Source organism: Phocoena phocoena, chromosome 19, assembly GCF_963924675.1.
Source record: "Phocoena phocoena chromosome 19, mPhoPho1.1, whole genome shotgun sequence".
Lineage (NCBI taxonomy): Eukaryota > Metazoa > Chordata > Mammalia > Artiodactyla > Phocoenidae > Phocoena > Phocoena phocoena.
In genome coordinates, this window is record NC_089237.1 from 16,230,053 (window position 1) to 16,256,478 (window position 26,426).

At 53.8% G+C, this 26,426-nt stretch overlaps 1 protein-coding gene across 10 annotated transcripts in view; it reads right to left on the reverse strand.

Moving 5' to 3' along the window:
- MAPT (microtubule associated protein tau) overlaps positions 1-25,793 on the reverse strand; it is a 45,427-nt gene extending 19,634 nt beyond the window's left edge. For 2 of the 10 annotated variants that reach the window (XM_065897946.1, XM_065897944.1), the window contains exons 1-7: positions 25,691-25,793; positions 22,026-22,112; positions 19,399-19,485; positions 15,246-15,311; positions 7,590-7,645; positions 3,597-3,747; positions 381-646 (exon numbers count right to left, since the gene is read on the reverse strand). In XM_065897946.1, the coding sequence (XP_065754018.1) occupies positions 381-646; positions 3,597-3,747; positions 7,590-7,645; positions 15,246-15,311; positions 19,399-19,485; positions 22,026-22,112; positions 25,691-25,793 (816 nt within the window). Of the gene's footprint in view, positions 1-380; positions 647-2,376; positions 2,431-3,596; positions 3,748-4,813; positions 5,012-7,589; positions 7,646-10,295; positions 11,409-14,244; positions 14,247-15,245; positions 15,312-19,398; positions 19,486-22,025; positions 22,113-25,690 lie in introns of all 10 variants that reach the window. The other 8 variants (XM_065897948.1, XM_065897945.1, XM_065897949.1 and 5 more) reach the window with 6 other exon arrangements.
- Between the last annotated feature and the right edge of the window lie 633 nt (positions 25,794-26,426).

Below are 26,426 nucleotides of genomic sequence, written 5' to 3' on the forward strand. Positions count from 1 at the left end.
TATGGACTGGTTGTCTCATTTTCGAAACACAAGGCAGCCAGGGAACCCCTGTGGCACCCACTTTGAGAACCGCCAGGTCACGGAGCTACAAGCCTGTCACCTCAGATCCGTCCAATCAGCAAGGGCTGAAGTGAGGAAGGGAAGAACCGGTACTTTCTCTCCCCTGAGCAGGGCACTCACGGCCTGGTGGTGACCCCAGTAAAGAACCGAACAGTAACCTACTGTCTTTCCTTGAAGAGGCCGGGGAGGTGCTTGTGCTATGGGGGGCGGGCGGGGGGACCCAGGCTGGTGGTGGGAGGAGAGCCGCTCGCCCGTCTCCAGCCCAGCTGCAGGGGACCCACCCGCCTCCTCTTGCACAGCCAGCCTCTGCACGCCCTTACCTTCCCGCCTCCCGGCTGGTGCTTCAGGTTTTCTGTGGAGCCGATCTTGGACTTGACGTTCTTCAGGTCTGGCATGGGCCCGGGGGCGGTCTGCAGGCGGCTCTTAGCTGCAGACGGTGACTTGGGTGGAGTGCGGACCACTGCCACCTTCTTGGGCTCCCGGGTGGGCGGGGTCGGCAGGGAAGGGGTGCGGGAGCGGCTGCCCGGAGTGCCTGGGGAGCCTGGGCTGCTGTAGCCACTGCGGTCCCCGGATTTCCCAGATTCACCTGGAAAGGAAGGAGGGCATGAGGCCAGTTAGCAAAGGGCTATCTGTCCTGGGGTCCATTCCCAGACTCAGGGTTGGATCAGGCACGTGGAAACAAGGTCAGAAGCTCAGTCAAACCAGCAGGAGGCTGCCCTTGGTCCCATTTCTAGAGAAACGTCTCCACTTCTCAGCCGTGCTGCTTTGCGACAGAGATATCCTGCTTCCCAGAGAAGCAAAAGAGTGGTCGCCAAGGACCACCCAGTACCCCCTAGAGGGGGACCAACTCTGCCCTGTGGCCCTGGGGGCCAGGAGAGGCTCCAGCTAGCTGCGTGGTCTCAGACAAGTCATTTACCCACTCTGAGCTCAGAGGAAAAAATTGTAATGCCTGCAGTGAGTGAGGCCGGGCAGGGATACATGCCCTGTGCCCTGAATAAGGGCAATGCAATGGTGGGCCAGGGGCCCATCTGGATCCACTGGACTCTTTAACCACAGGGTGAATTTTAAGCTGTTCTCCAAGTTCAAGGCCCCTTTTCCCTCAGACCCCATCCAAACTCCCAGCTCCTCTGTGGTACCTGGGCTCCACAATGGTATACCTGCTTCGTGTCCATCTGTCCCTCGCTCGCAGAACAAGCCATGCCGCTTCCTGCCGCCCTGCCCTCCCGAGAACCCTCTCCCCACCAAAGCGACACGCAGCAAATAGCAGTGCACTCTTCCAGGTGCAATGCGGGCGCCAAGCCCTCCAGGAAGGCCACTGGGCCCATCCCTCTCCCAGCGGAACAGCCCTGGGTTCCCTAACATGCGTCTCTTCCTGCACTTCTCATCCCCCATCACACTTTAATAGCTGGCTATTCCGTCTGCCTCTTGGATTCGTGTTTCGCCAAGTGTGGCCCCAGGCACCCCTGCATCAGAATCTCCAGAGCCACCACGGAGGAGTGGGACCTGTAAGATGCAGATCTCCAGGCCCCATCTAGACCTGATGGGACAGAATCTCTAGGGGTGGGGCCTGCAAAATTGGTGCTTCCCACGCTCCCAGGGATTCTTGAGCAGACTTGAGTCTGAGAGCCACTGGGCTGGATGCTGGGCTCCAGCTCTGAGGGTGGCGGTTGCCCCCGCCCCAGGAACCATTTGTACCAAACAGGGACCTGCCGGGCCCCAGGCTGCAGAAGGGCAGCTCTTTGCTGGAAGCGGCGGCGTCTCTTGCCGAGGGGAGAAGGAGCGTGTGGAGTCTCCGTGTCTGCTGGAACTCCCTCACGCTGCCAAGCTCTGCAGCCAGGGCTCGGTGCCCCCCACCCTCTGCCCCCAGGCACACAGGCTGGCTGGTGGACCTGGTGGTGCCTTCAAATTCTTCCTGCGCCACTGGATTGCCGAGTGACCTTAGGCAAGTTACTCGACCTCCCCGGGTCCAGCGCAGTGACCGTCACCCACAGGATGCCGGTGCGATCTCACATGTAACCTGGTTGGGGCCAGTGCAGACCTCCAGCCCCCGTATCAGCTCGAGGCACATCCTCCCCTGGGCCCACCACAGCCCTCGGCTGAAGTGAGAGCACGCAGGATTAGAAAGGCCCGTCGGACAGACATATCCGCACAAACCACACGAAGAGAGGAGCAGGAATTCTGACTGTGCCAACTTCAGGCTCAACGTGGGAAACCTACGTTTCAGAAGCACGTCCTCTCGGCTCTAAAAACCTAAGCCAACCAAGAGGCACATGCGCAAAAGGCATGACCCTGCGGGTGAAGCAGGCTCAGAATTACCTCTCTCAGATTTTGCCCCTCCATGAGGTGGTTTTTTCTGCACTTGCTCGGTAGCTTAAAAAGAAAAATCCACAGAAAGCCTGGTTATCATCAAGCTTAAAGAGGCCTTAATGAGTGTTTTTTTTATGGGCGCCCAGTCATGCTCAGCCAGGCCATCCACAGAGGCAACCAAGGCGGGGAACGGGGTCAGGGACTCCATCGGGTAGGAAACAAGGCCAACTTGGGGGAGATCTGTCCACCCAAGAGCAGGTAAGATCCAAAGAGAAACACACGTTCTTGTTTCCAGTTATGATCCAGTCGCGTGAATCAACTGGCACAATGACCAGTGAAAAAAAGCAGCGTCAAAATCATGTAAAAATCCCAGTCACAAGTCTCGAAGTTACCCCGTACCATATGTATCGTATACATGCGGAAAAACCCCGTGGGAGAAAACCGACGTACGGGCCTCAGCGAGCGGGCGTCCGTGCAGGCCCCACTCTACGGCAACCTCGAGAAACATCACAGCCAAGACATGCAGCAGACAAGGGCTCTGAGCAGCCACCCCAGGGCCAAGGGGCAGCAGAGGCCCCGTGGCACCAGCCCATGTAAGATCCACAGGGCCCCTGAGCCGGCGCAGGCCAGATGCCCCCCGAGTCATGCACAGTCTAAACCCAGTTTCCTGGGACAGTCCCCAGGGCAGTGAGACAGGGGCACTCAGCCTGGCTGTCCCCAGTGGAAGCAAGATGGCTCAAGTGAAGCCTCGCCTGGTACTCAAAACCCAGTGGCTTTACTCACAGGAGCCCGGGGGAACGGGCCCAGGGTGTGGCTGCTTCGCTAAGATTCTTACGTTCTGTCCGAGGGTCCCTAACATCCCAGCAAGTTAGCAGGGGCCGTGCCCTGTGTGAGGTCACCTATAGTGACCTAACCCTCATTTGGGGACTGAAAAACACCTCCCAGGGGCCCTGGATGTGGGGTCCAAGGATCTCAGAGAAGCCCCTTTTCCGTCAGTTACTAGTCTTACGGCTGCATTTTCCTCGTGCTTAAAAGTCTGGTTAGACTTCGTCGAGCCTCGATTTCTTCGTGGTAATAAGTGGGGATTCAATATCTAGCTCAGAAAATTAAAAGAATTAGAATTCGGTGCTTAGTAAACTGCAGGCGTCGATCAGCTACCAGAGCTTAACTGTCAGGGCCTCCACAGCGAGCTCTCCCCCGACTTGGATTCCAGAGAACATCCCTCTTACCCGTGCCTGGTGGGGTCTTCGGGGTGGGCGTGGTCTTCTGGGTGGGCGTGGTTTTTGCTGGAATCCGGGTGGCGTTGGCCGGGCCCTTCTGGCCTGGAGGGGCCGCTCCCCGGGGTGTGGCGATCTTCGTTCCATGTTTACCATCTGCCCCCTGTAAACGAAGCATGGTAGAGTGGTTTTTACGACTGAGAAAGGTTCCTGCCACCCGGTGTCAATGCCAGCCCCATTCAACCACCGTGACTCCAAATGAGGCTAAGGTTGGGGTGACACTTTGCCAGCCAGATACAACAAATGTCCTCTACAATGACGAGGGTTTGCTGGGCACACAAATCCACAGCCCCTCCCAAATGCCTACCTTTTCCTCCTGGAGGGACATTTTACATGAGTTATCTGCAAGAGCTGAGCTGATGTATTTAATAAAAAGTCAACAGAGCTTACAGCAATGATCGAGTTCATCATCCAACCAGTGTCGGCAGGCAGGACATCTGTAGACTCTTCCTACGTGGACACCATTCTCTGACTCCCTTAGGGATTTATCTGACTGGTGGTGGTTAGTTTCAGAGGGACAAGGAGACAGTTTGTTGAAACTGACCGAGAGTGCTAACAGAGCTCGGCCCTATCCTTCTGTTCTCTCCCAAACAAGCCTCAGGCTTCAGTACCACCTCAGGTGTGCTAAGAGCCCTTGGCGGGTGAACACCAGCATCAATTAGCAAACTGGCCAAAGGTGGAGCACAGGTGCACAAGTCAGCTGACTGGGGACAGTGACTGAGTCTGGGGACCCAGTTGATGACCTTGACATATAACACAAAGTCAAAGAAGAAACTGACATGAACTGAGGACTACGAGATGGTTCAGGAAGGAGTAAACTGGTGGAACAGGCATGGCTGCGGAGTGGTGCTGTCCGACCCAAAATGAGGGCAACCTGGAAGCACCCCCCGGTTACCAAAGTCAGAAATGGACAAAGGAACCCAAGCAGAGTGGCGATTTCCAAGCCAGGGTCCCCTCCGGTGCCTCAGGGCTGCTGCCACGAGGGCCGACGGGGCGCCGAGAAGGATGGCACTGTGCCTCCTTTTCCTTGTTTCACCCAGAATTTTAACTGTGCTATGTGGCGCTTCTAGGTAAGAGCTTATCCAAAGAAAGGTCTTTGCAGCTAGAAAAGCATACACTTGAAAACCACAGCAGAGCAGCCTCGTTCTTTCCAAAGGCGCTTTCCTTACCTTGACTTTCATCTCCTTTGCTCCAGAACTGCCAGTTCGGGGTGTGACAGAAGAGACGTGTTTAGGAGAGGAAGATGGCTCTGGGCACACGGCGGGGCTGGAGGGTTTGATCAAAGGGTCTGAGCTACCAGGAGTGGGGCGTTTGGAGCTAAGGCAAGGCCTATTGCCCAGGGTTTTAGCAGAGGAAGGTGTGGATGTCTTAAACATAAACATGAATAAAATCAAAATAAAAGTCAGCACATGGGAGAAATGAACAAACTGAAAAAAAGACAGTGACTACAAATAAATAAGACAGGTAATGGTTTAAAGCCGTGATCTCCAAACTGTTTGGATCACGCACCCTTATCAGTCCTTCTTATCAGGAAGAACAGAACGTGACCATACATCTCATGTACTTGCAGTTATGCACCAGCTAATACATATACTACAATGCTAACATATGACAAACATTATGAAACTTTCATGTGGCAGAACTTGGACAATGGATAGACTTTCTGGTATGTTCTTTCTCCAGCCCATTGGATCTACTTCAGCTCTGCCCTTTGGAGACCACTGGTTTAAAGGTGTCTCGCACCCAAAGAGTTGATGGAGGTCGCCAAAAGTATGTGATTCTTAGGATGTTTCTCAAGAAAACACCTCCAATGTGTCATGGGTCAGAAGTGCCCCAGGTTCTGCTCAATTCCAGGTGGGGAGCTCATGCTGGCCCCCTAACTCCCGGCCCTCTTCCACCGCACCGATAGAATTGTCCTTGCTAAAAAGAGAACTGTGCCTGCCCCAGGTCTTGAAGATTCTGCCTGACACCACTTAGATCACGCGCGTGCGTGCACACACACACACACAACACACACACACTTTCTGAATAAAGTCTCAAAGCTAAACACTGTCTGGTGAATCTTATCTGGCCACTGTTTACGCTTGGACACGGTCCACCTAAGGAAATAGGCTGGGTGGGGCAGGCGGCCAATGGGACAGGGCTCCGTGAGCTGGCTGGCCTCACGGAGATGAGAGCATGTGAAGGATGGTGGCCGACACCTGCGGTTTGTCTGGATGGCCTCTGGGGGCCTTGGATGGGGATGTGTGGCCCTGGTAGGGAAGGGTGGCCTGGGAGGCGGAAGGGCCATGCCTTCAGGAATACAACCAAGAGGCCAAGCCCAGAGGATGTCAGAGCTACAGAGCAGGGTCCTGACCAGAGACTGTGCTACTGGGGTTCATCACTAAGGTGGCTGAGACCCTCTCTGCTGCCAGCCTTGGGGAGGATGAGGGCGAAAGGAATGGAGCACGGGGGTGAGGGGAGGGATGCGGGCTGAAGCCCTGGGGCTGCTGACAAGAAAAGCTGAGGGTGGGTACTGGCAACCCCTCCTTCCCCAGCTGCGCGAGGTCCCCCTCCCCTGGCACTGCTCCCTACCTGGCCAAGTGGCCAAGGTTCGTGAGAGATCTGCCCCCTTGCTGTGAGGCTGTGAGCAGCTCCAGGGCAGGGACGGCTTCCTGATGGATGAGTGAACAGAATGCATGCCGGCACGAGGACGCGATTCCCCTGAATGGGCGTCGTGATTGGCGAGCAGCTATTGCCTCCCCTCAAGTTCCCGCAGGACCCTCAGCTGCCCCACTGATGGGCAGAGTCCTGATGGCGAAGCCTACTTCCTCTAGGGCAGACACTTCGGGCAGCGACCCTCAACACACAGGACCAAACTCCTAGGGCTTCATTCTGCATCTGGGGACTCCGTCAGGCCTCCAGGACTGATGATTAAGACCCAGGCGTTTCAGGCAGCATGCATATGGGACATTTGAGACACCTTTAAGGAAAACAGGTCTTCATCTAGGGCCCCAGTGAGGTTTTCCTGGCAAAACACTACCATGCATTTACAGGAGCTTTTTCCAAGATGCACAGTCATGGAGGAGAGTAAACTACAGCTGAAAGGGAGCATGACAAGGACCACATCGTTCCGGGTGTGGTTTTGGTGGTGAGCAAGTTGCTTCATTTTCTGGTCCTCGGGGGGTTTCTGAAGACCGGCTGGCGGGATTTCAGGACGGCGTCCACGGCATCATGGCCGTGTCCACTCAGTATGTCGGGTGTGTGTCAGGCTTCCCTCCTCCAGCCTGTGTCAGCCCCACTCCGAGCTCGGCAGCAACCAAGCCGATCTGCTCAGAGCTCCCCAAACAGTCTCCTCATGCCCCCGGGCCTTTGCTTGCACTGGTCCTATTCCTTAGAACGCCTCTTCTCACTCCTACGTCACCAACCCCCTTCATGTTTCCTTCTCGGCCTGCCTCACAGGTCCGCCCTTCTAGGGCTTTTCCAGGACCCTCCTCAGGTTGGAGATCTCCTTCTTGCTCAGTACTCCCTCAGCCCCCTAAGGAAACGGTATTTTCTAGATATATCTTAAATATGTCTATGTGCGTGTATGTATATAGATACATATTTGCTGAGCCTACACCTGTAGCGGGAAGTGTAAAATGTGCAAATTTCAAACTTCATTGCAGAAAATTCAAACACACCTTCATTTACTGTGAACGTCTTAATTCAAACTATGCTGATGCAACTACAATTAGCATTAATTAATTCATAACTTGCTGACTGCCCTTCCCTGGCCCAAGCGTCCAGGGATAAATGCTAGAATTTTAAAAGTTTGCATAAAAACACAAAGCACTTGGAATGACAGCTGTACTTCAGGGACAAACGCTCTCCACATGTTATATATAAAGATTAATTCAGATACAAAGCATGGCTTCTTGATCAACTTGATGGCAGCAGAGAGGTTTCATGGTTTTGTCAGCTTACCTTGGCTTTTTTGTCCTCAGGTCCAGCCCCATCTTTGCCTTTACTGACCATGCGAGCTGATAAAATATAAAATGAGAATGTATGTTACACCCATTAGCACAGCTCACAAAGAGCCCGATGGAGTGGAGCTGATTTCTTGGGATCCATACAACATGTCTTGTTCAGTTGGGCCAGTGGAAATCCAGTTGATTTTCTTTCCCCTTGAATCTGTTAGGTTCTCGTTGTTAGTATCAACACAGCACACTGGAGTCTTTGCTTGGAGCACCCTGACAAGAGGGGGCAGCAGGCTGGCCGAGGGCAGGGACATGCAGAGGGGAAACTGTTCCGGGCATATGTTGGCACAGGGGCCATCAGGGAAGGTAGACAGTACAGGACCACCTCTCACAGGCTCCCTCCCCGTCTCTGTCAGGGTCAGCCTCCCACAGCTGGGGCCAACCCCACTCCAAGGAGGGGCACTTGGAAAACCCAGGGCCACGGATGGGGCAGCTCAGCCAGGCTCCAGTCCCTGCAGGACCCCTCTGCTCATTCAAGGGCCAAGGGGTGTAGGCTGTTTTCCCAGAGCCCGCCCCTCACTAATGGAGGCTTTGGTGACCAGCCCCAGCTGGCTCTCTGACAAGCCCATTCCACCCTTGACCCAACCCTGGAGGGTCTTCTCACCACTTACAGGCTCTACCAAGAGGACTAATGCTTGCCATTTCTCCAAGCTAGCAACAATCTAGCTACTGGCAAACATCCTATAGATAACCTCTGGATTTTAGGACCAAACCATTGACGGCTTTTGTGTTTGGAAAGCCACACCCGTTGGTGAAACCAATCCACTTGTCTACCAGTGTCACCTCTAACTCACTCCTGTTATTGGCATTCATTATTGAAGACTAATTATAGATTTCTGTCTTTGGCTTCAATATTGTATACCCCCTGCTCCAGGGACAATGGGGCTGGTTGGAGCATCTCACTGGTTACTGGAGACCAGATTGCTAGAGTGACCAGCACTGATGACCTAGCCTAGAGGTTTTCAAACTTTACTATGCAGCCGAACCCCATTGGGAGAGATTCCTAAAATACAGAATCCCGGGCTCACTCTGAGACAGTAAGCCTAAGGTGGGGCCCAGGAATCTGCATTTTAATAAGAGCCCCAGGTGGACCTGGTTCACATGTTTTGCCCCAGTGACCATCATCATCTATGTCACAACAAAAGCATCTGCTAGATCAGCATTTCCCCGTGCTGACTGGCGAATTGGGGAAATGCATACCATGTATCCTTCTCAGAGGGTCATAATGTACATTAGAATATTAAAGGCTCTGACAAGTCCTACTGCAGCAAACCCTGTTTAACTTTGTTTCACCTGGTTTTTTTTTTCCCAAACTAATTGGACCATGGAACTCTTTTTTTCCCTGGACACACCTATCAACATCCAGTGGACCAGTATTCAATAAAATGCCGCTTCAGGAAACACTGTTGCAATCTGTCAAGTCACAGTATTCCGTCCCATGCTATTTTGGAGTTTAGGATATTTTAAAGTAGGACTCTTTCTCTGACTTAAATTTCAAATACAGGTTCCTTTATCTATCACATTTCAAAGTTTTCACGACAAGTAGACTCTAATCCACATTTAGCAGGTGTCTGCAACTGACAGCTTAAGTAGCCTCAATTTCTGGGCCCCGCAAATCATTCTAAAATGCTAAAGGACCTAAATATATGAATGCGCTCGACTTGCGGCCATCCGGGAGGCCCCCTCTGCTGTATAAACTGTCCTCTCACTGACAGGACACAGACTCTGACCCTTGGGAACCTCCCCTCCCATCTCTCCGGCTCCTGAAGGGCTGCCGCAGTGACGCTTCCCAGGGCTCAAGACTGGGCCAGGGCTGAGACCCCTGCGATCCCAGCACAGGGACTGCCTGGGCTCTGCCGAGGGAGGAGGAGGTGTTTTCTTCCACAGGGAGTTTTTGTTTCTGCTCACTGTCTATCCTGCCACGAGGCAGGGTGGAGTGGAGTGGGGGTGGGGACTCTGGGCCACCTCCAAATGCTTGTGTGTGTCGCCTGCTACATGTGATGTGTTGTCCACTGACAGAGCCTAAGAAGAAGACAGGCACGTGCCCTCTGAGTCTCCGGGCTAGGAGGACACACTTCAGAACCTTCTGGAAGGCACCGTGGTGTACAGGGAAGGAAGGGCCTTTCGGAGCAGACCTACCTGGATTCCGAACCTGGCTCCATCACCTAATACTCAGTGACCTTCAGCAAGGTACTTTACCTCTCCGAGCCTCAGTTTCCTCATCTGCAAAGTGGGGCTAATTATGCCCACTTGGGCGGGTTGGGAGGGTTCTAGACAATGAATTTGAAACACATAACAAGCCCTCCAAAGTGGGAGGAGCTGCTATGCTCTCTGTGGAGCGCGGCCCACCAGCCTCCAGCGGGCCGATGGAACCTTGTGGATAAATCAAGTGGCCAGAGAAGCGAACGGGGCAGAAAGCATGGGGCAGGGGGTGTTGGTGACATGCAAAACGGCGGGCAAGCGTGAGAGGAGCCTGGAGGGCAGGAGGAGGCGGGAGGGTGAGCAGAGGCCCAGTGGCCGGTTTGGTGGCTGTCCCCCGGGGGCCTTGGAAGCGGCAGGAGCCAAGGAGGGGCCGGAAGCTCAGTGGCAGTGCCCGCAGCCTGGGTGGCACACAAGGTCGCCGGGCAGGAGCAAAGGAGCTCAAGACACAGACCTTTGAGTTGAGGAACCCGGCTGACGGGCTTCCCCGGCAGACCAGCTGCAGGCTGCTTTTCAGATGGTTCTGGAAGGGCAGTCTTTTTTGTGTCCTCGCCCTCAGAGGGGCCCCAGGGCTCTTGCTCTGCTCCAGAGGCCCCAGGAACTGCAGCCCCTTCCAAATCCACCTCCGAAGGTCCCTGCTCCTTCTGCACATTGGCTTTGATTTCCACGTGGAACATGAACTCGGGGGGCTCGTCGTGCCCTTCCGCTGGGGGCCCCTCCCCGGGCCCATCGGGCTCTGAGACCCGGGTCTCTGCAGAAACTTTAGAGAGGAAATCGACAGGGAGGGGGATGGCACCCTTGGCTGAGAAACCAGGGATCCCAGGGGCTTCTCCGGAAACTGCGTCGGGGGTTGGCCCGCCTCGGGTGGTGGGGCTCTGCAGACGTGGGGAGGCCTGGGAGGGAAAGGAGTCCTGGGGAGAGGACTCGTCAGTGTCCCGGTCTTCATCCACCTCCTCGGCCCCCAGCCTCTCTTTGCCCTGCTCCCTCTTCAGAGGCGGCCCCTCCTGGGTCAGGTCTCCCAGAAGCTGGCACTCCAGCAGCTCAGAGCCGCAGCGGCTGCCGTCTCCATCCTCAGGTTCTGGCCCCGAATGCTGGTGTGTGGCCTCTCTGGGGCCTTCGGGCAGGATGGGAGCCCCAGGCATGTCAGACACGTGCTGGCAGCTCAGACCTGGGGTCCCGGGCTCCATGGCCTCACCTCCACGGCGCCCTGGTTCCCTGAGGAAGCTTTCCTGGACAACCTTGACACTCCCAGGCTCAATCTGGAGACATCCAGGGTAGGTGGGCTTCGGAAAGGCCAGCCCCTCCTCGGCCTGCTCCCCTCGCTTTGGTCCCCACTCCTGGTGGGGCTCCTGAGGGCCTCCTGGTGGGAGAGGCGGCTGGCAGACAGGATGATGCTGGGAAAGGTGAGGGATCGCCAGGATGGGAGCTTCTGGCTGTTTCTCCCCCAGATGCAGCTCGGAGACCCCAGAAGCTTCTTGGCCGTGTGCAGGCTGGACCTGAGAGCTAAGCCCATTAGCAGGGGGCCTCTCAGACACTTCCCTCTGCTGGCCCGGAACTCTCCCCTCCTCTGGGTTTGAAGAGGCGGAGGTGGCAAAAGGTTAGCAAGAGCGCATTAAGTGTTTAAGAGAGGGGACACACTTTGGAAAGAAGAAAAGGACATTTAAACGGCATCTCAAGCCCACCTAACCAAGAAAAAGGAGCCCACGCTCTGGGCTCACCCTCGTTGCTTTTCTTTGCTCAGAATGAAAGGTCTCTTGGTCTATCTGCTGCCAACTTGCTGGGTGAGCACCTCCCCTCTCTGGGCCTCAGTTTTCTCATCTTTGGACCAAAGCCCCGTCTAGTGCCAGCATTATCCCTCTGCCCATCGTGGGTCTGGTTGGGCTCCGAGCATCCTGTCATTAACTGGGGCTGCCTCGTGCTAACTCCACCAGCCACGAAGCTTGTCCTCCTCTCCAGGGAGAGCGAGCCCCCCGAAGACTCTGGCCTCTAGCTGGGACCTGGCTGGGGCGCAGTGAGGATCTCTTTTCCTCTCCTTCCCTCTCTTTGCTGAATGAAACCAGCAGCTGTCTACAAACCCACCCTGACAGATTTGAAAAGCCCAAAACGTATCACCATCAGGGCTCGAGTCTTTACTAACAGACCTGCCATGAGACCCCAGTAAACAGAAACACGGTTCAGGTGCATCCGGATCGTGGATTATGGACAGCCTTCTGCACGAGGTGAGGCGACCACCGTGGCAGTAAAGGTGGTCTGCACGGCAAAGACATGCACGGCCCACGGGGACCACTGCTTCACCCCTATCACACCACTTGCCATGTGCCAACCCAGTGGATGGAGGGCACAGTTCCCTTTTCTCTGCTTCATTCATGTGACATTCACGTGAATCCCTCCTTAAAGTATCCGTGTATTGGGACTTCCCTGGTGGCGCAGTGGTTAAGAATCCGCCTGCCAATGCAGGGGACATGGGTTTGATCCCTGCTCTGGGAAGATCCCACATGCCGCGGAGCAACTAAGCCCGTGCGCCACAACTACTGAGCCTGTGCTCGAGAGCCCGTGAGCCACAACTACTGAGCCTGCATGCCACAACTACTGAAGCCCACGCGCCTAGAGTCTGTGCTCCGCAACAAGAGAAACCATCGCAGTGAGAAGCCCGCGCACCGCAACAAAGACCCAACACAGCCAAAAATAAATTAAAAAAAAAAAAGTATCTGTGTATTAAGGACAGGAGTCGTATGCTCATTGGTTCTCCTAATAAACATTCCGTATTTGTTCTAACTCCCAACTCTTCAAACATCCTACCTAGTTCCAGAACAACTTCACGGCTCTCCTCTAAACAAAATCTGGAACCCCAAAGGATTGGGGGTCTTGGAAGAGAAAGAGACTGGATGAGGGGAGGGGAAGGAGGTGGGAGAACACAGGTGTCCACACACATGGGTAACACGTCCCTCTCGCCCCAACCCAGTCGGAGTCCTTGCAGCTGCCCACTGGACCCTTATCAAGAGGCCCGGCTCACCCTTACCTCTCACCCCTACACCGGGGCCTTGAGCTCACCATCTCACTCATCTCGTGTTCCTAGCACCGCCACAGAGCCTGCCACAAGGCCAGGGATCAGTACATGAAGGCGTGTCGGGAAAACGTGCTGATTTCCGCCTTCCGCGGGGTCTACAGGCACCTCACGGGGGCCCTTGGTCAGTCTCGGGGAAGAACCGCCCAAACGACAGAGACGGAGGAAACAAGCTGGGCAGCAGGCAGCCTGAGCAGGTGCCTCAGTGCCTCTTCTTCCCACCCCACCGCTCAACAGACCAGAAGCGCAGCAGCTGCCGGTCCTTACAGCCACTGACGGGCCAGGTCTCCAGCGCCTTCTGGGAAAAGCTTTCCTCCAGAGCTTCCTAGAAATTGCTCGTGATGTGGATGTCACTGTACTCTGATATGCTGCAGGACTGTAAAAGCCCCTCATTAAACAGAAACAAGGGCACCAAACACAGCCTGAACAGTTACCAACAGACGACAGTGCAGCGCATGCGCGAGTGAGGAACCTTAGCTCGTGCCATTGCACTCCTGGGGGAAGGAGCCAGGCTGGGAGGACATTCTATTCAGCTCCCGGAAGACTGTAAAGTGCTCAGTAAATATGAAACGTAGCAATCACCGGGGGTGGGTCCAAGGTAAAAAATATTTGGGAAAACACAGTTTGACGTGTTAAAATTTGTGTCCCCACACTCCCTTGGGAGACCTGGTCCTGGAGACACTCACAGAAGAAAGGTCTACCCTGGTGTGAGCAGGGGTGAGATGGGTAGGGTCTCCCCACACCTAATACTCAGCCAATGGCAGCTCCATCCTGAAACATCTTTTCTGTCTTAGTACTTCATGAACACAGGCTGCCAGAGGTTTTCCTTCTGCAGCAGGAAAGCAAGAAAGAGATAATAGCTGTGCTTTTGTATACACGGCTCTCCCTAAAGCTGCTTGTTTTTGTTCAGAACAGACGGCAGGCCTGTGTCAAATAAAATGTTTGCGGATCACGAGTGAGCCTGAATTTCACGAGGTTCCACTGGAGGGAGCTTGGGCTTGGCCGTGTGGATCAGCAGCTCCAGTCAAGACATTAAATACTGGCCTTGGGAGTAGAGGTAGAAACCTCCACGTGTTCACAGATTTGGTGCCAATTTCCCATTGCAGATGTTGCCTGGCATTCATCTTTATATCTATATGACCCTAGGCCAGTGCTGCGAAAGTCAAAAATTCAGTTAGCACAAAAATAAAGTTTCTAGGAAAGCTGATGGCCTGATCTTTTTGTTGCATGGAATATGTTTTAGGGGCATAGAGACATAGCCTGCAATAAAAATTGGTAGAAAAAACTCATTCATTTCTTTTTATGGAAATAGATCATCATTTCCAGAGGTTATAAAAACCTCTAATTTTACCTAAAAGCTGCAGATCATAACCGAAAAGAAACAGGAGGCAGGATTCTAGTTATTTAACACATAGACTGAGGTTTCCCCTTACAATGATTACCCCTTCTAATATTTTCTGAAGCTCTTTGTAAGCCTAAGAATGAAAACACGCCTTTCCATGACATGTGAGATGAGAAACCCTAGCCCACTACGGGGGCAGGGACCCCTGGGGAGCAGAAATGTGTGTGTTAGGCTTCAAAACACCTTCAGGGAGACATTTCTTCAGGGCCCAGAGTCTTCCTAAAGTCAGATGGCCCCAGTGGTGGCGCTATCCAAATCCCAAATCACTTTCTGGAGAAAAGAACAGTGTTTTCCCTGCTTTCTTACAATCTAGAAGCTTCCACATTACACAGTAGACTGTCAAATTCATTTATGCAGCAAATGACGGAAAACAAACCCAGCTAGGCTGTATTGGCGGGGTCTCCATTTCCTAAGATCAGGAATCTCTAGGATTTAAAAAATTGAGTTCTTAAAACATTTATGCTCAGTGATTATACGAAGTTGCTTTTCTTGAGCACAGCAGTTTTGGTCCCTGAGAAGAAAATCATAATAAGGTTTGAAGGCTGCACAGAAGAGAGTTGAAAAAAAATAGCTCAGTGGTGATTTGGTTGAGGCTTTGCTCCCGGGACAGCCCAGAGGGCCGCCTACAGGGGAAATCACTCATCGTACATATTATCTGCGTTTCTCCTGGTCATTGATTCTCGACTCCCCATGCTGGGCAGGGCCAGCTTCTTTCAGAACACTGAACACCTCAGGAGAGACTCAGAAATGGCTAGAAAGGGCTAGAGCTCTTTCTCTATCTGAATAGCCCACCTTCGATAAAAACCAACTCCTAAAGACCAGGAATTAAGGCCCAGGTCCAAATTCTCTTTTCAGGGTAGGTAGGGTCCATTTGTGTCGCCATGCCCCTCTTCCCGGCCCCCTACGTCACGCGTGGCAGGCGATTCTAGCCCACTGACCTTGGGTCACATGTCCAGCAGCTTGGTCTTCCAGGTTGGGGGTGTCTCCAATGCCTGCTTCTTCAGCTGGTTTGTGTGTCAGCAAACGAAGAAGATAAAAGCAAAGACGGTTACTGTTTGCTAGAGACAAAGCTCCCCGCCTCTTCCGCTATGTTTCTGAAAGCATTCAGGAAAGGCACACCTTAGCAGCACCAAGGCGCTGCACCTCTGGCTCTTTGCAAATGTGACTGCCGGGGACGTGGATGAAACCAGTTCACTAAACAAAACCCACACAACCACGCACTTTACGGGCGGCACAGTCCAGTAGGAAAGACCTTCTCCACAATGGGCCCAGGGTCCTCAGTACCCCACTCGACAAAGACACAGGACAGGTGAGGTCAGAGAAGCAATTTGCTGCTCGGCCACTGCTGTGGGAGCTGTGTCCAGGCGGAGGCTGCCCTCCCAGCCCCAGCCAGCGCTCCTGGGGCGGCGGGCGGCAAAGGTGCAGGGAAGACTAGGCGCGGGCTGTGGAGTCGGCTGCGGTTCAAACCCAGGTGCCACCATTACTCAGCCTCTCTGGGCCTCTGTCTCCAACTCTAGAATCCCAAGGTGATGACACTGGCTCACCTTGCAGAAGAGTGGTGAGGATTCATATAAAATGGTGTGAATGTATTTAGCAAAGTGCCTGGGACACAGCAGGGCCCCCCCGGCGGTTCAGTTTCTTTCCTCCAAACTGCTGGGCAAGCCATTTAACCTCATGCTTAGAATAGGGAGGGAGGCCAGCAGTGTCAGTGAGCAGCTTTTGGGGTGTCTTGGGCTCCTGCTTAGGGAGCCACAGTCCATCCCGAACAAAAAAAGACTGAGAAAAGCTACTGATCATCAGTGGTACCGAAACCAATAAGCTTTCACACAACACCAATTTCTGCATCGTGAAAAAAATCGGGATATTGCTGCAGGACAATGGATACAACTGTCCAGAAGAAAGGGCCCCTAAAAGGCGTGCGGTGACCCCATGATCCCAGGAGCGCCAACATGCCCTGATGGACAGTGACAGAGAGGCCACCACCCTGAGAAATGCCCACCAGTTGCTGGCTGGGCCACCAGTCTTCTCTGCCAGTCCCGCAATGACTCAGTCTCTACACCTAAACCAGAAATGCCAGGTTACCACCACCTGCCATACGGGTCCACCACAGAGAACACGGCGGAAGCAAAAGAAAGAGCCCCTGGGTTTCCCTGGTGGCACAGTTGTTGAGAGTCCGCCTGCCGATGCAGGGGACACGGGTTCGTGCCCCGGCCCGGGAAGATCCCATATGCCGTGGAGCGGCTGGGCCCGTGAGCCATGGCCACTGAGCCTGTGCGTCCAGAGCCTGTGCTCCGCAACGGGAGAGGCCACAACAGTGAGAGGCCCGCGCACCGCACAAAAAAAAAAAAAAAGAAAGAGCCCCTGGGTTGCTGGACAGACGCACGATGGCCTTAAAAACAGCCAGCCCGCTGGCGGGCCCAGGGCAGCTGTGGCGAGGGGCAGGGGGCCAGCAGGGGGCCAGCAGGGGGCTCGGGCAGCTCCCCCACTGCCAGTTCCTAGGCAGGAACATCTCTGGGTCCCCTGCACGCTGACACTGTATGGCCTGTGAGGTCTAACGGTGACAGCTCTGCGTCACTCGACAACAGCCGACTGTCTGGGAAGCACAGCTCCAAGCAAAGGTCTGATCTGAGTTTCTGACAAGGTTATGGAAGAAAGGCTCAGAGTGACAGCAAGTCCAGCTAAATGGCACGGAGTCCTGGAGACAGAGGACACGAGGAGGCATGCCGACGACATCACCATCGTGGCACTGGGAAGCCCACCGCTTTCGCTTTCCCACGCGGTGTCTTGATATCCTGGTCCTGATGCAAATCAGAAGCTGCGGGCTGCTGCCCACATCTCTGACCTCCCCTGACCCCAGCAAGGGAGATGCTCAGAGAAGCCAAAGAGAGGGAGGGTGTGTGACAGTGGCTGGGCCGTCACATCCCTACATGGCTTCTCCGTATCCCTGGAGCCCCAAGAGGGCTCCACGCTCACCCCGCAAGGCAGGGATTCCTGCAAAGGGATGGCCACACTGCACCCCCAGATGGACCTCAAATGGGAAGTTTCACAGGAGAACCAAGATACAGCAAAGGGGACATGCCCAAGTGAGGTGCTAAATTAAGGTACATATTGTGAAAGCCACCAGCTGAAAAAATGTCCCCCCAACTCTAAAACCTCCCACTTCATTGAGGATGTAAAGGGTGGAGGGGGAGAGAATTTTTGAGGAGGATTTCTTTAGAGACAGCAGCTTGGGGGGGTGGGGGGGGTGGCTGCCTGGCCACCTCCCATCTCATCCCATCGAGAGGGTTTCAAGGCACCAGGGGGAGACACGTGGTGTGAGTTCTCTATGGTTAGGGACATGGTGGACGGCTGTCAGAAGCCCACCTGGGAAAATCAGAGGAGGAGAGACACGCTGGCCCTGCCTTGGTGGCAGAGCAAAGCCTACGGGCAGTCTGCATATCCACAGTCTGTTGGGGCAGAGAACACCCATGTTCCCCATGGACCTGCTGTGGGCACAGGGCAGCTATAGTGGAGGGGGCGCCTCAGGCCACATGCAGCAGGGCCACTGATGTGAGCAAGCCGACCTCAGCAGGCGAGAGGCTGGAGGTGGCTCTTGAGACCCCAAGGGGCCAAAGAGAGAAGAAATGTCTGCTGGAATCAAACGCAGAGGGAGGGGCCTTCGGAGGGATGATGGGGATGGTGAACGTGGGGTGTCTGGAAGAATTCCAGAAAGGTCCCGACAGAGAAAGAGTCAGCTTTAAACACCTGCAGACCACGTGGAGCTGGCTCACAGCAGCGCCAACGCAGTAAGAGCCTTCCTGCCCCTGCCCCTGCCCCGTCCTCGCCCCCTCCCTAGTCCCAGAGAGGAGGGGCTGCAGCTTTGGCTCTCATGCAGGACTGGACATTCTAGTCATCATTTGCAGACTGGGTTTTGTGACTGTGGAAACTTAAAACACTTTTGATAACTCGGAAGTGATCAAAAATCAAGAGGTGGCTAGAGTTTTCATCCCAGGCAGGGGAGAGCTTCGCCCACTGACACAATTGTAAAGGGACAGCGGGAGACAAAAGCCAAGTTACCATGAGTCGTTCGTCCCACGGCCTTCAAACGACCTTCACTGTCAAGGACGGGGCCTGCCAGCTTCCAGAACATCCCCCTCCACCCATGTCAGAAGACCAACTTGCAAACAGAAGCTACTTGGAGGAGGCCGTGGAACTGCTCGGCCCCTGCCCAGTGCTCCCAGCACACAGGCCCGGGAGAGGGCTGCAGGCTTCCTAAACGGCTGCCCTGAGCCCTGTCTTCAGGAAGGAGAGAAAACTCCTGCCGGGGGACATTTCCCCCACTGTCCATTGCTGGTGACGTACGGTCCAGAGCTCTTCTGCATTTCGTGCTGAGCAGCCTTCAAGTCACCAAGCCAACGGCTGGAGTCGTGCGTAAGCCCAGGGAAGGGGACGTGAAGGAAGCGACAGCCAGGGCTCTGGGCTGTGCTCGCTGTTCCCTAAGGGCCTGGGCAGCTCACAGGTGACTCTGGCGGCCCCGAGTCCAGTGCTATCTCTGGTCAGTGCCCTGTCTGGGCTACGCCCCATCATCTGTGTTGACAGGACAGTCTCATCATGTCTGTTCGACGCTGATACGTTTGAAAGGATAGTCCTAAAAATGGATGCTAGATGACATCACTGAGTTCCTCGGGGACTGTCCAGTTACAATCCTCCAAAGGTGTGGGTGGGCCACCTCGATGCTGCTGCACACTCGGCCCCCCCCCCCCCGCCCCAGGGAGCTGTTTACCTCCGAGGAAGTAACCCCTGTTGCTGGCAGAGTCGCAGGAGGAGGGTGGACTGACCTTGGGGGTGAAGGCTGCCGCCAGCCTGCCTCAGAGAACTCTCTGGAGCTAAGACAAGGAGAGGAGGAGCTAGAAGGAATCCAGAGGTCCTCTATTCTCTGGGAGGCAGGCAGGCAGCCATGGAAGCAAAAGGGCGTCAGGCTCAGAACAACCAGAGATTCCCAGAGGCTGGTGTCCACCCACATTCCTGCTGCACTTGGAGACGGGCATAACCCCACGTGCACCCGTCCTCCAGCAGGGGAGCTGGGCACCCCGACCGGGGAGTCACCCTCACCTGTGGTTCCTTCTGGGATCTCCGTGGGGGGCTGAGCGGCTGCCTGCTCACCGGGGGCTCCCTCATCCACTAAGGGTGCTGTCACATCTGGAAACCACGGAGAGTCACCTTAGGGGGCCGGGATGAGCTGTGCCACACCCCTCACCTTTGCTCTTTGGGGGATGCAGAGATGCAGGGAGGGGGAGGGGGAGGGGACTCAGCCACATGCAGAAAAGCAGCCCCACAGAGCAGGGCCCGGAGCCGTGCTCCAGCCTTGACGTCTCTCCAGGGAGCACATCAATACTCTGTCTGAGTGGCGCCCATGCACGAGACACCCAGGCCCTCTGCCAGGAAAGCCAGGACAGCCCCCCTGTAAAGACTGCAGTGAGAGGGACGGCTGGGGACGGTCGCAAGTGTTTTTAAGGAGGAAGTGTTGAAAATCAGATGACTGGTCGCAGGTGTTTGAGCCTTAGAGCAGGGCAGAACAGGAGAATGGGATTGGGACCAAGGCAGTGCAGGAACCCTGCAGTCAGGGCTGGAGTCTGTGGCTCTGCCGGGAGGCTGGCTTTGGGCAAGTCCTTTGTCCTCTTAGGGTCTCAGTTTTCTCATCTGCAAAATGGGAGTATCACCACCAGGGGACCTCCAAGTTCTCTTCCAGTTCTAATCCCCCTGTCTCCCGGAGCCCACGACCCATGGTTTAAAACCACAGACTCCCCTGGGTGGCAACGAACAGGCCGGCCCTGTCTGGAGTCAGGTCCTTGACAACAGGCCCACAGATGGACCCACCTTCAGAGCAGAGGCTGGAGGAAAAGATCCACCACCAGGAGCTGCTGTTGGTCTCTCATCGAGGTGAACACTTCCAAATCGGCATTCTTCCCTGAGCAATGCCCTGGCATACTCCCAGGCCATTCTGGGCAGACATGAGGAGTTGTCAGCTTTGAAAGCTTCCCAAGCGCCTGACTCAGGTTCGTCAGAAGGAGTCCATTTTATTATGGTTGCCTTGGGAGCAGCCTGGCAGAGTCCAGCCCCAGCAGGCTCCCCCATTCCCCGCGGGGCCAGAGCTGAAGCTCTTGGGATGCACACATAGACAGGGTACAGAGTGCAGCAAGACTTGGTTGGTAGATTCTTCCAGAATAAAGCTGATTTGGAAGGCTGGCAGAAAATCTGCCATTAGTGTTTCAGGACCTTCTCAGGGCGGTAGGCAACTTGCAAAACTACCCTAACAAGGTCAGCAGGCTATGTCTTAACATCACTGGCTCTAAGAAGGAGAGCAAACAGCATTTGGTCTGGTATTCTCTTCACTAGGCTGAGAACTTCAGAGGTGGGGGGCGGGCAAAGTGGGGGAAGGGGCACGTCCACTATATCCTCCACGGATGCACCAACAATTGGCAGGCACTAGACAGCCACTTTCTGAATTCATCCAAAGGTGGACGCTTGGGGAGATGCTGGGGCCAGGTTCTCATCAAAGTCATGGGCAGGGCCCAGGGAAGTGCTGAGAATAGAACCTTGGAGAGGATGGAGAGAAGGAGGGGCAGATACTGCCGACTGGTTACTCGAAAGCCATTCTCAATGCCCTTATCCCTTGATTTTTCCTGCTAAAGAGCCTGGAAGGCAAAATGCTCAATGTCCCAGCCTCCCTTACAGCCAGGGGTGGCCATGAGACCCAGTTCTGGCCAATGATACATAAACAGAAGTTGGTTAGGTGGGGCCTGCAGAAAAACTGTTGCTTTCCTAATAAAAAGGGAACACATTTGGTTTCAGGGTTCTTTCGGCTTTGCTACTTTCTTTCTTCTTTGAAGGCAGATGTGATGCCTGGAGGTACAGCAGCTATTCTGTAACTATAAGGCAACAATCCGGCCATTAATGATGGCAGAAGATAAAACAGTTGACACTGAGAAGCTGCTGCCCAAGTCCAGACATTTTATTATGTGAGACAAATAAACCTCTTCATATGTACGTCACAGTTAGTTGGGTTTTCCGTTACCTGCGATCAACACAGGCTTGACTGATATAGATGGGAAGCAAGAGAAGATGGTCAAAATCAGGACCAAGGAACACTTCAGGAAATACGTCAGCAGCTTTGTAATAACTTAGACACCAAATGTCTACAGAGGACAGGGTAGAAGATGGGCTGGAACTAACACCATGGCCAAGGTCCAGACACCCAGGCCGAGCTCAAGAAATGAAAGATACTAAACCAAGACCAGTCCCAAAGTGTGAGCTTGGAGATGTGCACTGACCTGCCCTTTCCTCAGCCAAACGGCTGCTTTAGGACCTGCTGGCTCATGAAAGAAGTTTTGCGAGGACAATGGGCGAGGAGCAGGGGCTTGGTGGAGCTGACGTCAGGCCCTGCTTTGCCACAGATCCCAGCCTGTTCAAGTGTGGCTGCCTCAAAACTCACACACGATGAAGCTGCCCATACCTGACCCTAGCGAGCAAGGCATCAAAACAGAGCGTGGCTCCCACAACATCCGGGGCCTGAGCTCCGTCCTGCAAAGCACTGAGCGAGCTATCTCTCAGCCAGAGGGAGAGGCAGCAGCAAAGGCAGCCAGGAAGGGTGGCACGTATGAGCTCAAAGAGTGGCAAAGCGCAGGCTGGAGCATGGAAGGAGCTGCTTGAATAAAGCCATGAGAAGAGGGAGGCCCCACCTTCCGCCGTTGGAGTGCTCTTAGCATCAGAGGTTTCAGAGCCTGGTTCCTCAGATCCATCATCGGCCGGGGTCTGCAGGGGAGATTCTGGAACATATACAATGAGCCCCTCAGAATGGCTCCCTCTCTCCACCCCTGCTTTCGACCTCAGAGGACCTCGGGGACACTGTCTTTTGGAGCTGAAATCACCCAGCGTGGAACCCAGATGGATGGACTGCGGCCACATGATAAAACCACAAAGGGGACCAATCCCACCCCCACCCCAACACAGCTGGGCCCCCAAACCAGGGTCAGCAGGCAAAGAGACACGCAATGTTTACCTGTTCTGGGATGAGAGGAGAAATTGCCTTTTAATTAGCTTGTGGTTCCAATTGAGACAAAGGCTCTTATATTGACAAACGGGCAGCAGACACCAGAAAGCTAAGCCACAAGTAAACTTGGGCTTTGTGTTTCCCTACTGAAGAGACTCATGGGAGATCACTGCCATGAATTAATGACAATTAATGACCTGGGAAAACACTCAGAGACCCAACTCCTTCCTCTGCAAAGGAATTAGCTCAGGGCAGACACAGTACCTACTTCTATTCTAACTGCACACTTGGCTGTGTCCCCAAGCACCGCCCAACAAGCCTTGAGTTACACCTGAAATGTCAGCCATCGCTACTCATAAGAAAACTGTCCTTTCAGAATCCAAAGGCAAGGGAGCTCTGATGGACTCTGCAAAAGCCACTCCACCTGGGGTGGGGGCAGCCTTGGAGATAGAGGACGGGAAGCTGGTTCTGCATGAAGCAGACTCACGAGACGAAAAGAGGCAAGTGGTGTTCTAGTACACTTCGAGATCAGACACGTCACACCCTCTGCTAGAACGCCATCCCTGGACACTCAGCCCTGGCTGCACCCATCCAGCCAAAGAAGGGCTGATTCTAAAGAAGCTTCCGGTCCTGGAGCTTGCAAAAACCTGCCAACTCTCTCAAGTAGGCTCTGGACACATGGTGAGGGAGCATGATGCAGACCGTCTGCCGGGTCTTATGACGGACCAGCCTCGACTGTCGGAGCACAGAAGCCTATGGGCATGACGGTGCCTCAAACACTTGTCCCCCAAACACCCCTCCCCCAATCCATCCCCAGCCTACAACTGCCATCATCTGCTTTACCCTTGTTAGACTTCTTGGAGGGAGGGAAGGAAGGAGGAAGAAGCCTCTTCTGAGGGTCTTCTGGAAGGTCTAACAAGTTAACTCATTAACACCTTTTAATTCACGTGGGTGCATTGTTTTATCAGTTAACCAGCTTTTACCCACTTTGCAGCTCTCTTGGGCTCTATCTAATCCTATTCCAACTTTTAGCATCAATGCAGATTTACAGAAAAACTGCAAAGATAGACCAGAGAGGATACCCCACACCCAGTTTCCCAAATTGTTAACATCCTACATTATTATGGTACATTTGTGACAACACAATATATGTATTTTAACTTAATTTTTAAACCAGGCTACCCTAAACAGAGCATCATTTTTCTTTTTTCTTTTGGCGGGTGGGATCTTAGTTCCCCGACCAGGGATTGAACCTGGGCCACAGCAATGAAAGCATCGAGTCCTAAGCACTGGACTGCCAGGGAATTCCCAAGAGCATCAGTTTTTCATTGGCACAATTCATCTGGGGCAGAGTTCAGTATGTTGGGATTCTAAGTTGGATTCTACCCACAAGAGTTTAATAACTGAAGCTTCAAGGAGACTTGGCTAAGGGTGACCAGAGGCAAAAACAGCTGACATGGAGCTGAATGCTATACTAGCCCCATAATCTCAGACACGAAACTCTGTCATCTGTAAACTGGGGAAGGCAACCTCCGCCTTCACTGGTTATTGTGAGCGCTACCTGAGACGTCGGTGGCCAAAGCCCTTTGCGAACTTTTGTAGGGTCCTACAAAAATGCCTGAATTATCTTTTTTTTTTAAGATTTTTTTTGATGTGGACCATTTTCACAGTCTTTATTGAATGTGTTACAATATTGCTTCTGTTGATTTTATGTTTAGGTGTTTTGGCCACATGGCATGTGGGATCTTAGCTCCCCAAGCAGGGCTCAAACCCACACCCCCTGCACTGGAAGGCAAAGTCTCAACCACTGGGCCACCAGGGAGGTCGCCTGAATCATCATTTTAAGGAAGTCCCATTGTAAGTAGGGTAGCCACACACTTTGTCACCCAAATAGGGACACTTGAAAGTGAAAGCAGTGATACTGATACTGAGGCAGAACACTCATGGGGAGGGATGGTGGGCTCAGGTCCTCAGATGAGGGAGCTCTTAGGGCCCAGCTGCCGTTCCAACCCCTTGGGGAGTTGAAAATTAGCAGCTCTGGCTGGAGCCAGGCTGTGGCCTGGGAGATGTCAGAATGCACGTTTCTTGCCACCATTGGTGCCTGACACCAGGAGGGGAGGGTTGAGTCGAATGGGAGCAGGCATTTCCCCTCAGCCAGAGCTTCGGGCTGGGTGTGCTCCCAAGATGTTCAGAGGGTGGCCTCTGAGCTCCGGGGACAGCCCATTTCTTCCCTCACCTCCCCCACCTTGGAGCCCACTTGTCTGATTCCCAAGCTCTGCCTCCTAATGTGTTCTCTGCTTAAACAGGTACAGAGAAATCAGCCTTTGAAACAAGGCCCCCCAACGAGTCCTGAAGCGTCTCCAAGGTAGGGATGTTTTCTCCATGTGCTCCCCCAACCCAGGCCTCCTTCTGGTATCCCCGCCTCTTCCAGGGAACCTTCCCAGATAGATGTACCCAGAAGAGTTCCCTTCCCACCTTGGATCTCTACCACTGCCATCGACACCGCACACCCCAGGCTTGTTATTTTTAGCATTAAAAGAGAAAAGTAGACTGCCATTTCATCTCCTTAGAAATGGGTCTAGAAGACAGGGACCTAGTCTTTCTTATCCCGGGGCTGCACGGTGGGCTGCTCCAGGGGGCACTGGCCACCAGTGACACTGTGGGGAGAGGGTTCCTTTTAGCGCAACCCAGTGCCCTACAGGTCCTCTGATGCTCCCATCAGCGATGCAGGGACTAGCGTTCGGAGCCAGAGAGAGGGCTCTGTGTGCTCCACGGGGCTCCCCGATCTCGGTGGTCAGACAGTGCAGTGAAGGGGAGAGAGGAGGCCAAGCCAACTGGGCCAAAAGACTGTACTATAGAACATTTAGAGGTTGACATGGTTTATTAAGGTATAACAGGGACAGTAAGAAACCCAGAGCTAACCAACTCTGGCCAAAGAGGGGCCAGACAGGCCTATTAAGGAAGAGAAAAAAATAATGTATAAAGTCATGTATTTTGCATGCCAATAAATCCTGCCGATTTATAGGTTAATGGGTATATGGTTAAAGACTTAACAGAGCACCCTTGTATTAATTAGACCAACAAGCCTCCGGCAATCTTTATCATACTATATCCACGTATGTGGCAAACTCTCCTTTGCAAAAGGCAGATTTTCAAATAGCCTCACATTCTGAGTTCTGTTGGCTCGCTCAAATTAATGAGGCTTCAAGCCTATCGACAATCTAACGCAATAAAGTATTTAAAACTCCTTTAAAACTCAGGATGCGAACTCTTCCCGCCAGCCCTTTCCAGAGCCATCGGGTCGGCCGCGATCCCCACCGCGCCTGGGCCGGTTACGCAGGGCCGTGCACTAACCTTTCAGGCCGTGCTCCACGTCACCCTCGTGGTCTTGCAGCAGGGTGTAGTCCCCCTGGGCATGATCTTCCATCACGTTGAACTCCTGGCGGGGTTCAGCCATCCTGGTTCAAAGCCCACCTGGGGAATGAAGATGGGAGGTGAGGGCTGGGATGCTGTGCTGAGGCTAAGTGCTTGGGGGCGGGGTAGGGGGCAGGGAGAGAGAGGTGCCACCTCCCCAGTTCACAGCAGGCAGATTTCCACCTCCCCTCTCTCCTCCCCAACAACCAGATGCCCAACCTCATCCGCGGGGCGTATCGCCAAAGTGTTATTTACTTGTATGTGCACTTTTAGTTCACCAGCATCATATCAGTTCATGTCCAAAATCATCAGGTGGGCAGGTTCAGGAGGCCTGACTTGTTACTATGCTCACTGCTCTTTCCACTTCATTAAAAAGTAAATGCCGCTGACGGGTAGTTTGATGGGGTTTAAACATTTTTTTTTAAATTTTATATATTTATTTATTTTTATTTTTGGCTGCATTGGGTCTTCGTTGCTGTGTGCGGGCTTTCTCTAGTTGCGGCAAGTGGGGGCTACTCTTTGCTGCAGTGCCCGGGCTTCTCGTTGCGGTAGCCTCTCCCGTTACGGAGCACGGGCTCTAGGCGTGCAGGCTTCAGCAGTTGTGGCACGTGGGCTCAGCAGTTGTGGCTTGCGGGCTCTAGAGCGCAGGCTCTGGAGCGCAGGCTCAGTAGTTGTG